Consider the following 12,204-nt stretch of genomic DNA (forward strand, 5'->3'; position numbering starts at 1 on the left):
TGAGTGACGTAGCCATCTCTGGTTTCGAAACCACGAGGCTGACATCTCAAGCTGGGCAGCTCTCAAAACCAGTCTGACAGAAGTATTTGGCCGTCCAGCGGTGTGTAAGCTTCTAGCTGAGCAACGCTTGCGAAGTCGGCCCCAGCAAACCGGTGAAAACTTTACCAGTTATATAGAAGATGTCGTCGACCTCTGCAAGCGTGTCAACCCTTCTATGAGCGAGGCCGTCAAGATCAGACATATTATGAAAGGCATTGAGGATGATGCCTTCCAGATGCTCGTCGCCAAAGATCCCCAGACTGTCTCCGGTGTCATCGGCTACTGCCAAGGCTTCGATGAGCTGCGCAAACAGCGCCTTTCTACCCGGCGTGCAGGCTTTCAGGAGGCCACACTTTCCAGCTTGGCTCTTCCAGAGGACGGTGCTCTGGACCAACAGTCGCTCCTCCAGCGCATCCAGCAGTTTGTACGTGAGGAAGTCGCACGCCAGCTATTTTTGGCTACCTGCCCGCCGCGCCGTCGCTCACTCCCAAACTACAGCATCTTATTGAGGAGAAGGTCGCTGAAGTCCTGCCATCTACTCCTCAGCCACCCCTGATTGCGGCTCCTCTGATGCACGCCGATGCCGTGGTGCGGTCGCGGCCCTCACCTGCTGCCCTTGTCTACAGGCCACCTACCGGCAGTTGTTCTAGAACCCCAGTGACCTGCAACACCACCTTGCCATCCAGTTGCCCACCCCCGATCACAGCCGCAGCCGCTCAACCCCTGGCGCACACAAGACAACCGCCCTATTTGCTACGCCTGTGGCGTCGCTGGCCACGTGGCTCGTTTGTGTTACAGTCGTGACCACCGTCCCTACGATTATAGGCGTGAGCCGACGTACGACCTTCCACCGTCGTCCTCGCCTGCGTCACACGCGCCGCCTCCGGATTCATCTTCTCCTAGTTACCATCCCCGCTCCTACCACTCGCGGTCTCCTGGCTGCCATTCCCGTTCTCCGATGCTCCGCTGCCAACCCGCCGTCCACGCGAAAAACTAACGGCCGCAGTTCCGGAGGCAGTAACTGCGTCACCAGCGACTCACTCAAGACCTGTTTCTGTGCCTGCCAATATTGTTACTATGTTCGTTGAGGGAGTCGCCGTCGAAGCACTTGTTGACACTGGGGCAGCCGTTTCCGTTCTCAGTCACACCCTCTGTCGCAGATTCAAAAAGGTGACGACGCCCCTTCCTGCCATTTCTCTCCGCACCGCTAGTGCTCAGGACATTCGACCGTTAGCCGCCTGCACCGCCCGCCTGCTCATCGAGAACGTTCCCTACACAATCGAGTTCATCGTCCTCGCCCGCTCCTCTCACGACGTTATCCTTGGTTGGAACTTCCTCTCCTCACATCACACGGTTATTGACTGCGCCCATGCTCAGCTTGACTTGTCGCCCTACAGTGACGCTCCCTTGGACGTACCCGGTGCTGCTGCAGTTACTATGGTCGTCTCCGGGGACACAGATGTTCCGCCTTTCTCTTCAGTGCTGGTGCCTCTTTCTTGTGCTGCTCTCTCAGATGCAATTGTCACTTATACCCCCTCTTTACGATGCGCTGACCAGAAGTCTGTTTTGCTGCCTCATGCCGTGCTGACAATTGTTCGTGGCTCCAGCGCTATTTATGTGGCCAACCTGTTCTCCTGCCCTACCACTTTACTCCGTGATCAATCGCTTGGTAGTGTTTCCTTTCTCGATCCCGCCTCAGCATACCCCCTCGTCGATAGCATGGCCGGCCTTCACGTCGGCACCATTACACCTGTTCCCATCATCAATCAGTCTTCTGTCAATATTTTTCACCGTTCCGTCGACGCCGCCCTGATGTCTACCCAACGAGACCAGCTTGTCGCCGTTCTGCACCATTTTTAAGCTTCGTTTGACTACCAGCAACCTTCCTTGGGCCGCACCACCACCTTTACTTACTGTATTGACACTGGAACCCATGCCCTTTGCGTCAACGTCCGTACCGCGTGTCAGCCGCTGAGCGACGCAGCAGGTGACATGCTGAAGCGCCACATGATACAGCCGTCGCACAGCCCGTGGGCATCGCCAGTGGTCCTGGTCAAGGAAAAAGACAGTTCTATCCAGTTCTGCGTGGACTACCGTCGTCTGAACAAGATTACACGCAAGGATGTTTACCCTCTCCCCTGTATCGACGATGCCATCGACTGCCTGCAGGGCACTGAGTTCTTTTCTTCATTGGACTTGCGCTGCAGTTACTGGCAGGTGCCGATGGCGGAGGCCGACAGCCCAAAAACTGCATTCGTCACACCCGACGGGCTCTATGAATTTAATGTCATGCCCTTTGGCCTCTGCAATGCACCCGTCACATTCGAGCGCATGATGGACAACATACTCCGAGGGCTCAAATGGCACACATGCCTTTGTTACCTAGACGACGTTGTGACCTTTCCCCCGGACTTTTCATCTCACCTCCAGCTCCCTGAGACTGTTCTTCGCTGCCTGGCTGACGCTGGCCTCCAACTCAATTTGAAAAAGTGCCGCTTCGGCTCTCGGCAGCTCACTATTCTCGGACATGTCATGTCGAAGGATGGCGTTCTCCTGGACCCGGCCAAGTTGCGAGCTGTGGCCGAATTCCGATAGCCCACTTCTGTAAAAGACCTCCGCAGCTTCATCAGCCTCTGCTCCTACTTCCGCCGCTTTTTCCGCAATTTGGCCACTATCATTGACTCCCTGACCAAGCTCCTTTCCAGCCACGACCTTTCGGCCTGGTCGCCAGCCTGTGATGAAGCGTTTACGACACTCCGTCGCCTCCTGACCACTCCACCAATTCTGCGTCACTTCGACCCTCGTTCTCCGATGGAACTCCACACCGATGCCAGCGGCGTCGGCCTTGGTGCAGTACTCGCTCAGCGCAAGCAAGGCTTTGACGAATACGTTGTCGCTTACGCTAGCCGGACACTCACAAAAGCTGAAGCCAACTATTCTGTCAGCGAGAAGGAGTGTTTAGCCATCCTTTGGGCGATTGTCAAATTTCGCCCCTACCTGTACGGGCGCTCTTTTGACGTTGTCACCGATCACCACGCCCTCTGCTGGTTGTCCTCTTTGAAATCTCTCTCTGGTCGACTGGCGTGCTGGGCTCTGCGACTCCAAGAGTACGACATTCGCGTTATCTGTCGTTCCGGCTGCAAACACGCCGATGCTGATGCACTCTCACATTCCCCTCTACCATCTGAGGCAGTGCCTTGTATATCCGCCCTGCCTTCTGTGACGTTTGAGTCCGCTGATATGGCTTCCGAGCAGCGCAAGGACCCATGGATCACTTGCCTCTTAGATCTCTTATCTTGGCATCGACTGCTACGGCCCTCTTGCCAGCACATGAACTGGGAACCGCTGGATCATCGTTGCCGTCGACCACTTTACACGCTACGCTGAAACGTCACCTTTACCATCCACTACAACCCACGACATTGCATCCTTCATTTTCCATGGCATCATTCTTCGCCATGGTGCGCCCAAAGAGCTGCTCAGTGATAGAGGCCGGCCTTCCTCTCTGAAGTTGTAGAAGCTCTCCTTCAGGAATGCAACATCATTCATCGCACCACCTCCGCCTACCATCCCCAGAAAAATGGCATGGTTGAGCATTTTAACCGCACCCTCGGCGACATGCTGGCCATGTATGTTGCTTCAGACCATTGTAACTGGGACCGCGTTCTCCCTTTTGTCACATACGCTTATAACTCTGCTGCTCAAGCCACCACCGGATTCTCTCCGTACTTTCTCCTGTACGACCGTGAGCCCTGATGCTTCCGAATTTACAACTCTTTCTCAAGCTGCAACTTATGCCAAAGAATGCCGACAGCTTGCCCGTTCCTTCACTTCTCATGCCCAGCAGCAGCAGAAAAGCACCCGTGATCCCCCTGCACTTCCTCCCGCTTACCTTCCCGACTCTTTGGTCTGGCTCTGAGTACCCTCTTCAGGTCCCGGCTTTTCCTCCAAACTTCTTAGCAAGTATCAGGGACCCTACCATATTCTTCAGCAGACATCCCCCGTCAATTACCTCATCGAACCCCTTACACCATCCCCTGATCATCGTCGCCGAGGCAACGCCATTGTTCACACGACCCGCCTCAAACCATACCACGACCCCGCCGTCGTCACATCGCCCTAGGCCGCAAGGATGGCGCCCTTCCATCCGGAGGAAATTGTAAGACTGGCCTTCAGCTTTGGAATGTTCAGAGGCTGGCGCATAACGAAGAAGACGACGAGAAGTGCCGAACGCTCCGAAGCTCGAGCGCCGAACGCTCCGTCCCTCGTGCGTGCTCTGGGCTGACCGCTGCTTCTGGTCTGTACCTGGACTGTACCGCTGGTTGTTCGCGACACAGTGCTTTGCAAGGCGTTCCTTATTACACATTATGCAAAAATGGCAAAAGCCTCTTACTACCATTTCAAAGTGCAGGAAAAAGCATGCTTTGGCACATTCACAGTCATACTGACAACAGGGGGGCCACTGGGACATTAGTTGGTGGAGCTCGAGCTTTATATCTTCCATCTCATTGCTAATGCCTTGCACTGCTAGATATTTCAGATCAGTTGATTTAGGCCAGTGTTGAGTGCATACCTGAGAGCAAGCAACACTTGGAAAAGGAGGAGGGCAAACCATTACTAGCTACAATCTCTCCGACGTGATTGTTGTACAGGTGCTTCGACTGGGGCAGACTGCGAAACGGCTCTACCAGAGGGAGCGAGATGGATCTTCATCGCGCACACAGTGCATGTTGTCATCTTCAGCGGGAAGCACACTCTCTCCACCAGGGTCCAACACACTGGGCTGCCCACACCCGCCCCCACCAACGCCCACATCTCCGGGTGGCAGTGATACTCGCATAAGGGGCATTCTCAAAAAGTCCTCAAACCACCCACCACCTCTGAGCTCTCTGGAAGGCGTGGTGGACAGTTCCGATGGAGGGGAGCCGCCCCTCACCCCTTCGCCATCACCCCGGGTGAAGCAGGCTCTGACACCACCGGAGTTTGGCACATCACTCTAGTCATTGCGATCCTGTGGACGTTTCGAACTTTGAGCAGTGAAGTGCTACAATGCCTCTAAGTCATTTCCATGCTTGGCCCCAGGAATGTTCAGCAGAGAGCTTTAACAACATGTACACAACACTTTAAGGGCTGCAGCTGTGCTGCTGACTATGTGCATGGACTTGTTCGGTGTCGCATGACCACCCTTTCCTTTTTGTCGGTAACCAGGTCAGACGGAGCTGAAAGGCTGAGCAGGGTCAGACTTCATGACATGATTTCCCCCACTTTTTCTGCAAGAAGTCTGGTTTAAGATGTTACTAGGGAAGGCTGTGAAACCCTTGCCACTACAATGCAAAGCTCGCTGTCATCCTACAACTGGTCAAGCATTTTTTCATTCCAAAGCAAAATAGTTAGTGTGCACATGTGTGCATTTATCAGAATCGGGCAAACAATTGCACACTGCCCCAGAAGTTCAGTAGTCATGAACTTCGCAAACAATGAGCTGTTTGCAAAGTCACAACACTGTTTTGGAGTCAAGACTGCTGCTAGTCACACAGTAATGCTCTGTTTAGCTTGGTTATCCCCCATAGTCGAGCCCACATGTAAGCCAATACGTGGGGGAGCATGCAGCAAAATTTGGAGGTGTCACCTTGCACGAAAGTTCATCATGAGCTAACTTCATGTCTAAGGCCAACACAAACAGCCCAGCAAAATGGTACTACAGCACGTAGCCAAAGCAGGCCAAAGCTTCTCTGCAGCAGTTCTACTCAGCGAAGCAGAAGCCAGTGCCGTGATGTCACAAGGACAAGGATTATCCTGCCTTCCTTTGAACTGGCACCATGCCTTGCCGCCTCAAGTTAATCAACAGCAGTAGTTGTGAACTTGTGTGACAACGACGTAGTTTTAGTCGCAAGATGCAGAGAGTGCTGCATTGAGTGCAGGAGCAAAGTCGTATTTCTTGTTTGCTTTTCGTGGTTCTGCACAGAATGGCAGAGGTAGAGTTTTGAGCTTTGTGTCTGGCAGCGACATCGCTCAGTGCACATTCACAGTTCCTGCTTCACAGTGGGGTATATGTGACACGGCTTCTGCTGGGTATCACTAGTGCCAACTGTGCTTGAGGTGCCTTTCACGTCTTTGCGTGAGTGCATGGGCCTTGGACTTGGAGCTGGCTCCTTGATTATGCAAAAAAGGCAGTTTGCAGCACAAAGCCAAGTTCAGTGCACGGTCACACGAGCAAGCTCGATTCGCGGACTGCAGCGATCATCACGCTTGCAGGATTTGCTTGTGCAGCAGCCTTGATTAGTAGACAGCTACAGGTCAACCCATTGCTTCTGCAAGAGCTACAGTTCATGGGCCACAAATGCTTGCTCGTGGCATCTTCGAAACAGGCCTGCCTCAAGTCATCCACATGTACATAGTTGAAACATCTAGATCATTTTTATCATTCCTGAAACCATAACAGCCAAGCGCTAAGAGTGCGGGCCTTTGACAACAGCAATGTTTGGCGCTGGCATGAGAGATGACCTTATGTGGGACAAGTCTTCGAGTGCAGGGCTCCTTGTAAAGGGTCTGTAAATACCGGGTAACTGACCATTGTTCACCTTTTTGCTTTAAATTATTGAAGAAGGGAAGGAGGACCGGATCTTTTTTTTTTCTGAGTGTCTGCAGTGTGTGTGTGCGTGTGTCTGTGTGTCAATTATAAATCCTCCAAAGTTGACAGTGGTTTTTGGGGTCACCACCACCACCACCATCGCTAGCTAGTTTTGTTGTGGGGTACAATACGTTGTTCTTTAACTGTCGTGAACAGTGTAGTTTGAGCTCGGGCTGTGTCATGGATTGACAAGAGAAATATGTTGTCATAACCAGAGGAGATGCTCTTTCAATGTCTGCAAGGAGGCAAATGGGAACACACATCTCTCTAGCAGCTTTCGCTGCAACCGTTTGTGATAGGGTAGCATAGCGAATGCATGCATAATCTACACTCTTGTCTTTTGAATGGTTGTTGGACGCCTGTGGCACAAAAGCTTTTATGCCGCAAGGTCACATACACGACATGGCAAAAGCCAAGGAGCTGTTAACTAGAACTTGCGTTGCCCTAAATGTTGGCGAGTGCGTTATGTACAAACTTGTTCTAGGGAGTTCCTCAAGTTCTGGCCAGTTTGTTATTCGGATCACTCTAGTGCTGGCCGAAGGTGCAGGCATGTGAGGAAGAAAAGTTTATTCATCTTGATATACAGCAGGGCGGAGTTGGTATTACACCTGTTGCTGTTACACATGTTGCTGGCTTTAATGTGTTCATACCTAGGAGTGCTGAAGGAACGAACCAGAGCATAATCCTTGGTACCAAACTGCTCTCAAATGGCCGTCCCTTGTTTGGCTTCCTGCTGCATTTTGGTGAGCAATGGTACATTCACCATTGGCGAAAAATAAGCCTTTTCTTATTCTACCTTTGTTTCGTCCTGAATCCATGAGCCTAACACCGTGATTACACGCAGAGTTCACCTTTCTGAAGAGTTGGCTTGTCACTAGCAAAAGAACAGTGTGTCACATTAACTTTCCACTTTACTTAGCAACTGCAGTGCTCTTACAGAGTGCACAACAAAATAAGCCAGTTTCTGGTAGCTTTACACTTGTTTCTTCCAAGCTAAGGCTTTTTTTGTGCATGCCATGACAACTATGCAGAGGCTTTGTTGGATGTAGTTTGTTTCTCAACAAATGGAGGTGGAATCCAGCACATTTAATTTATGTGTTACTGCCATAGAGGAATTAAGAGTCCGTGTTAGGCACCATGTTGCTGTTGCACAGATAGTATGCCAATTGTCAGCAGCACTTTACATTAGTAGCTCACACATTGCAATCTGTGTTGTTAGAAATTTGTTATTCCAAAGCAGAGTAACATGCAGCTGTAGGAGACCATTTGGTCAAGAGAAATGACATTTGATGGCTGTTCTGTAGAAAGTAATGTTAAAAACTTTGACCTTGGTAACAGAAAAGGTGTTTATTGATCACTGTGTTGCTCTGTGAACTTCTGGAGAATGCATATTGTGCAAGTAGTGAGAGGTCTCATTACATGGTAGCGTCAACATGGGTGGAGTGAAAAATGTTGAGCAGCTATTAATTAAACAAGCAAAAATTTAATTCTGTCTTTCATAGTTTCTTCACTTTTTTTTTACATTGCTGTCCATCTTCAAACCTGTGTTTTACAAGCGGGAATGTCAGCTTGATTTTTGTCGTAACTATAGCAATGCATATCAACATGAGACTTGAAAGAATAATAGTAGATAATGAAAGTTTATTTCTATTCGCATTCTTTCCAAAATTTTATGCATACTTTTGCTGAACTTGTTACTGAAGTTGTGTTGATGAGAAGATTTCTGAATTCTCTAGAATATTTTGACACCTGAGCAAGTTAAGTTGATCACTAGCTGCTTGCTTGTTTATTGTTCGAGCCCATCATCGTTGCAGCCCATTATTGGAACCCATAGCAAAGCGCCGTGATAGTGACATTTCTTAGCAGCCAGACTTTCAGCACTGTGGTTATCGGAGAACAAGCATGTTGGGTAAATGGAATGTTTGAACATATAAATGCTCTGGCAAGATAGTTTACAATTGTTAGCCTCAGAGTATATGTCGTAATCATGTCCTATTGTGCAAACTGGCAAATATTAGGCTTCACAAACACACTCCACCATGCCATGACTCCGAAATTGCATAGCTTTGCACACCGACATCTGCCTATTTCAGGATATACGTAATGACTGATTTATTTTTAATTAGGCGTGTGCTTCTGTCTAGCTCTCAGAAGCTGTCAGTACTGCTGCATTTTTCTTTTGCTGAACCGTCCAACATTCAGCACACTGATCCTGATGTCCAGTTGTTGTTGACGTTGTCACAATGTTGGCTTGGTAATTATTGAATCTCTGGCTTAATTTACATCTAAAAGCCTCAGAATGCATTGCTTCTGTGTTGAGGAGCCATGTCATTTATGTTGTATGCCTTTGCATTTCTCATATTCTCAGACTTGGATGACAGCTTTTGGCTTGTCACTGAGGGCATCATCTTTCGTACACCTTCAAGCTATGATCCATTGCTATCACATATACATTTCCACAAAATCTCTTAGGTGTGCTCTGAATTCGTTGGGATTGCCAAGAGAGCAGAAACCAGGCGCCAACTTTATAAATCTGCTTGTAGGACATAGTTTCATGATTGGATAGTCTCAGATGTTGGCTAACATGGTTCACCAGCAGCATATCACAGCCAGCCAATCGCAAATGTCGCTCGCAAAAACATAAAGGTTCATCGACTGTCAAGTTTGTAATAGCATGAAAAAATATGAAAGAATCGGAGCTCGCATAAATATTCGAGGCAAAAAGAAGTGAAATGTGGATATCTTGAATGCTTGTCTGGCTTAGATCTTCTTTTCCTTTCCTACAATTTTAGCTTAAAACAGGCAACTAGCCCATTTCTCATTATGGTGCACAATGCAGAATGGGATGGCTGCAGCTGGCACTGGACACGGTCAATTGGGGAGCATCAGAAGAGGCTTTGCTCTTCACTGGACATCATCTGGCTGATGATTATGATGACTTATCACACAGTCAAGCAGTCTAACTGAGAACATAGAACTGCACAGCAGCAGACAGGATGAACGCAGGGGCGTCTCATCGCACGCTCCTTGAATCCATTCTGCTGGCCAATATGCTCTGCTTCAAGTAGCTGAAAAGACTTGCTTGCCACATTTTTTGTTCAGAGTGGGCGGTGGTCTTTGGTGAATCTCAAAATGCCACCTAGTGAAGAATGTGCTACAGTACATCCAAAAGAGAGTTCTGATCAATATGCCAGCTCACAGTCTTGAAGGTTTAATGCAGAAAACGTGCTCAAGTTGTTCATTCCATGTTCCTTTCCTCTGCTTCTCTTCTGTTTCTACCTGTGCAATGGACATAATTGAATAGAGTTGCCTACAGTTCCTGCAACGAGTTGAGCTAGTCTGTTACTTCTCCACTTTTTTGTTAGTTTGAGCTGTCCAATGCAAAGTGATAGGCAAATGTTGCAAGTGTACATTTAATGCTTTAACCAAAAATGTGTTCTGTCATTGTGCACGAGTGTTTTATTAAAAGAAAACACATATACTGTTCACATTTTGTTATACATAGCTGGATTTCCTCCTGTCACTTAAAGTGGGGCATGGTTTGTGGCTGTTGTTTTCATCTTGCTTTTGCATCATTATGGCTGCTGATGCTCAAGCGTGATGCTTTTAAAAGGAAGTGGGTGTAATATTCAGTCTCATTCCAATAGGTTTCCTGGCACTGTAGTCAGGCTTTGACTGGCACATTGTCTGCGCCTTCAGCCAAATAAAATGTTATGATATGAAACATGTTGAAGAAGATTATGATGATTAATTTTAATGGGCAGCTTGGCCAAAGAGCGCCATGACACAAGGTTATTGTTCGTCTACTCAAGGTAGGGTCAAAGATACATTTTCCAAGCGTTTCACCTCGAAGAAGCCTAGCACAGCTTGTACGTCAATGGTAGGTAGTAGGTACTCAGAGGCACTGGGGATCGAAGCCTGCACCTCCTCCATATGAGGTGGATGCTTAAACGGCTAGGCCACTGCTGTGATAATCTACTGAAAATTTGCATGAAAGTTGAAACATTTTCATCAGCCTTTACATTAAGATGCCACACAAAATAGAATATAGGGATCGAGCTTACTATTGCTGAGCAAAAATGTGAGACCCAATCACTTTTTTTTATGAATACTAGGATAAAATGTCACAATAACTAGACACGGACAAGTCAGCTTGAAATGACTCCGGACCATTTTATGGAGCCACTTCCACAGTTCACGCTAATCAATTTGGAGGAAGCAACATTGATGCAACTCAGCGTACACACAGGGTAGAAAGATGTACACTCGCACTCTGTGTGACCTGCAACAGACCGTCAGGAATCTTAGTCGCCTCCTAGAGAAATTGTATGTGCCATGATGGACACTGCAAAGGCCCTACCATTTTGGCTGGCTACTAGATGCATAATTTCAACTACCACAGTCTCCTGCTACTTCATGACAGAAGCTCCAGCAACATTTTTCATGTGACTGTAGTTAACTATTGGGACTGTTATGACCATATCTCAGTGGGTAGAGAACAATCAAAATGGCCTGAAAGAGAACCTAAAAAATTTCACAAAAACTTTGTACACAGTTGTAACAATCAGCAACAAGAAAAACACTAAAGACAAAAAAAATTGACAGTCGATTTGCGTAGTTAGGCCAAATGTGAATTAAGTGCGCTAGCACTTGGGTTCTGTTGTTTGGGTCCATTGTTCACGGATGGAAACTGTTTGGATAGCGATAATAGGTAAAAGCCCATATATGCGGAATTCGTCAATATCTACTTTACATTCATGGAGTCCTGGGCCTCCTCATATAGCTCCTGGCGCAGCAGTTAAGCGACGCGCCACTGACTTACAATGGCAGGTGCTGCCACCGGTGGGGCTTGCGAGACCCAGGTTGCTCTTCCCGAGCAACATCTCGCAGCCAATCATTAATTCAACTGCACCTGCTACGGTGGCAGTATAATAAATAATATAAATAATTACCCATGCTCCTTGGTTTCTGTGGCTGTAGACTTGTCATATATATATATATATATATATATATATATATATATATATATATATATATGTGGCACACACGCCTGGCAGATTGCCCACAGCCTGGTGGGCAAATAGGCAGCCTGCCACAAAGCAGGCTGCAGACAAACTAACGCACAGCGGTTAAATGCAGGGAATGGCCACTATGAGTGCTATTGCACCAAAAAGGAAACCCAGCCAGCAACAAAAAATTACAAGGACGCTTAGCCTTAGAGTAGGCGCAATAGCGCCTTCTCCTCCCTTTCCCTCTTTTTATTCGTTTCCTTTCTCATTTCTCACTGATTACTAATCCACAATCACATTACCATTCACAGTCATCGATTAAAATCACAATTGTCATTTACTATCTAGGTGTCAATTATTACCTAGGTTACACTGCACAACATACTACACCGTTACATACTCATACACATACATGCTATTTGTGTCAGTACAATGAAGAACCATAACACCGCCTTTTCACTCTGCGCAATTTCCAACCCCTAATTTGCATATTATTATTAGTTATGCTATAAGACTCATACACAA

General features: G+C 48.0%; 1 protein-coding gene and 1 long non-coding RNA gene across 17 annotated transcripts in view; one reads left to right on the forward strand and one right to left on the reverse strand.

Annotated features, from left to right (window-relative positions):
• LOC144110152 (inactive phospholipase C-like protein 1) overlaps window positions 1-10,394 on the forward strand; it is a 113,645-nt gene extending 103,251 nt beyond the window's left edge. For 5 of the 12 annotated variants that reach the window (XM_077642990.1, XM_077642991.1, XM_077642993.1 and 2 more), the window contains one exon: window positions 4,692-10,394. In XM_077642990.1, the coding sequence (XP_077499116.1) occupies window positions 4,692-5,039 (348 nt within the window). In that variant the 3' untranslated portion in view covers window positions 5,040-10,394. The remainder of the gene's footprint in view (window positions 1-4,691) is intronic. The other 7 variants (XR_013309723.1, XR_013309724.1, XR_013309725.1 and 4 more) reach the window with 3 other exon arrangements.
• The window catches only part of LOC144110154 (uncharacterized), a 60,845-nt gene that overhangs the window by 42,831 nt on the left and 5,810 nt on the right, over window positions 1-12,204 (reverse strand). The window lies entirely within an intron of this gene.

This window comes from Amblyomma americanum, chromosome 11 (assembly GCF_052857255.1).
Source record: "Amblyomma americanum isolate KBUSLIRL-KWMA chromosome 11, ASM5285725v1, whole genome shotgun sequence".
In the NCBI taxonomy this organism is placed as follows: domain Eukaryota; kingdom Metazoa; phylum Arthropoda; class Arachnida; order Ixodida; family Ixodidae; genus Amblyomma; species Amblyomma americanum.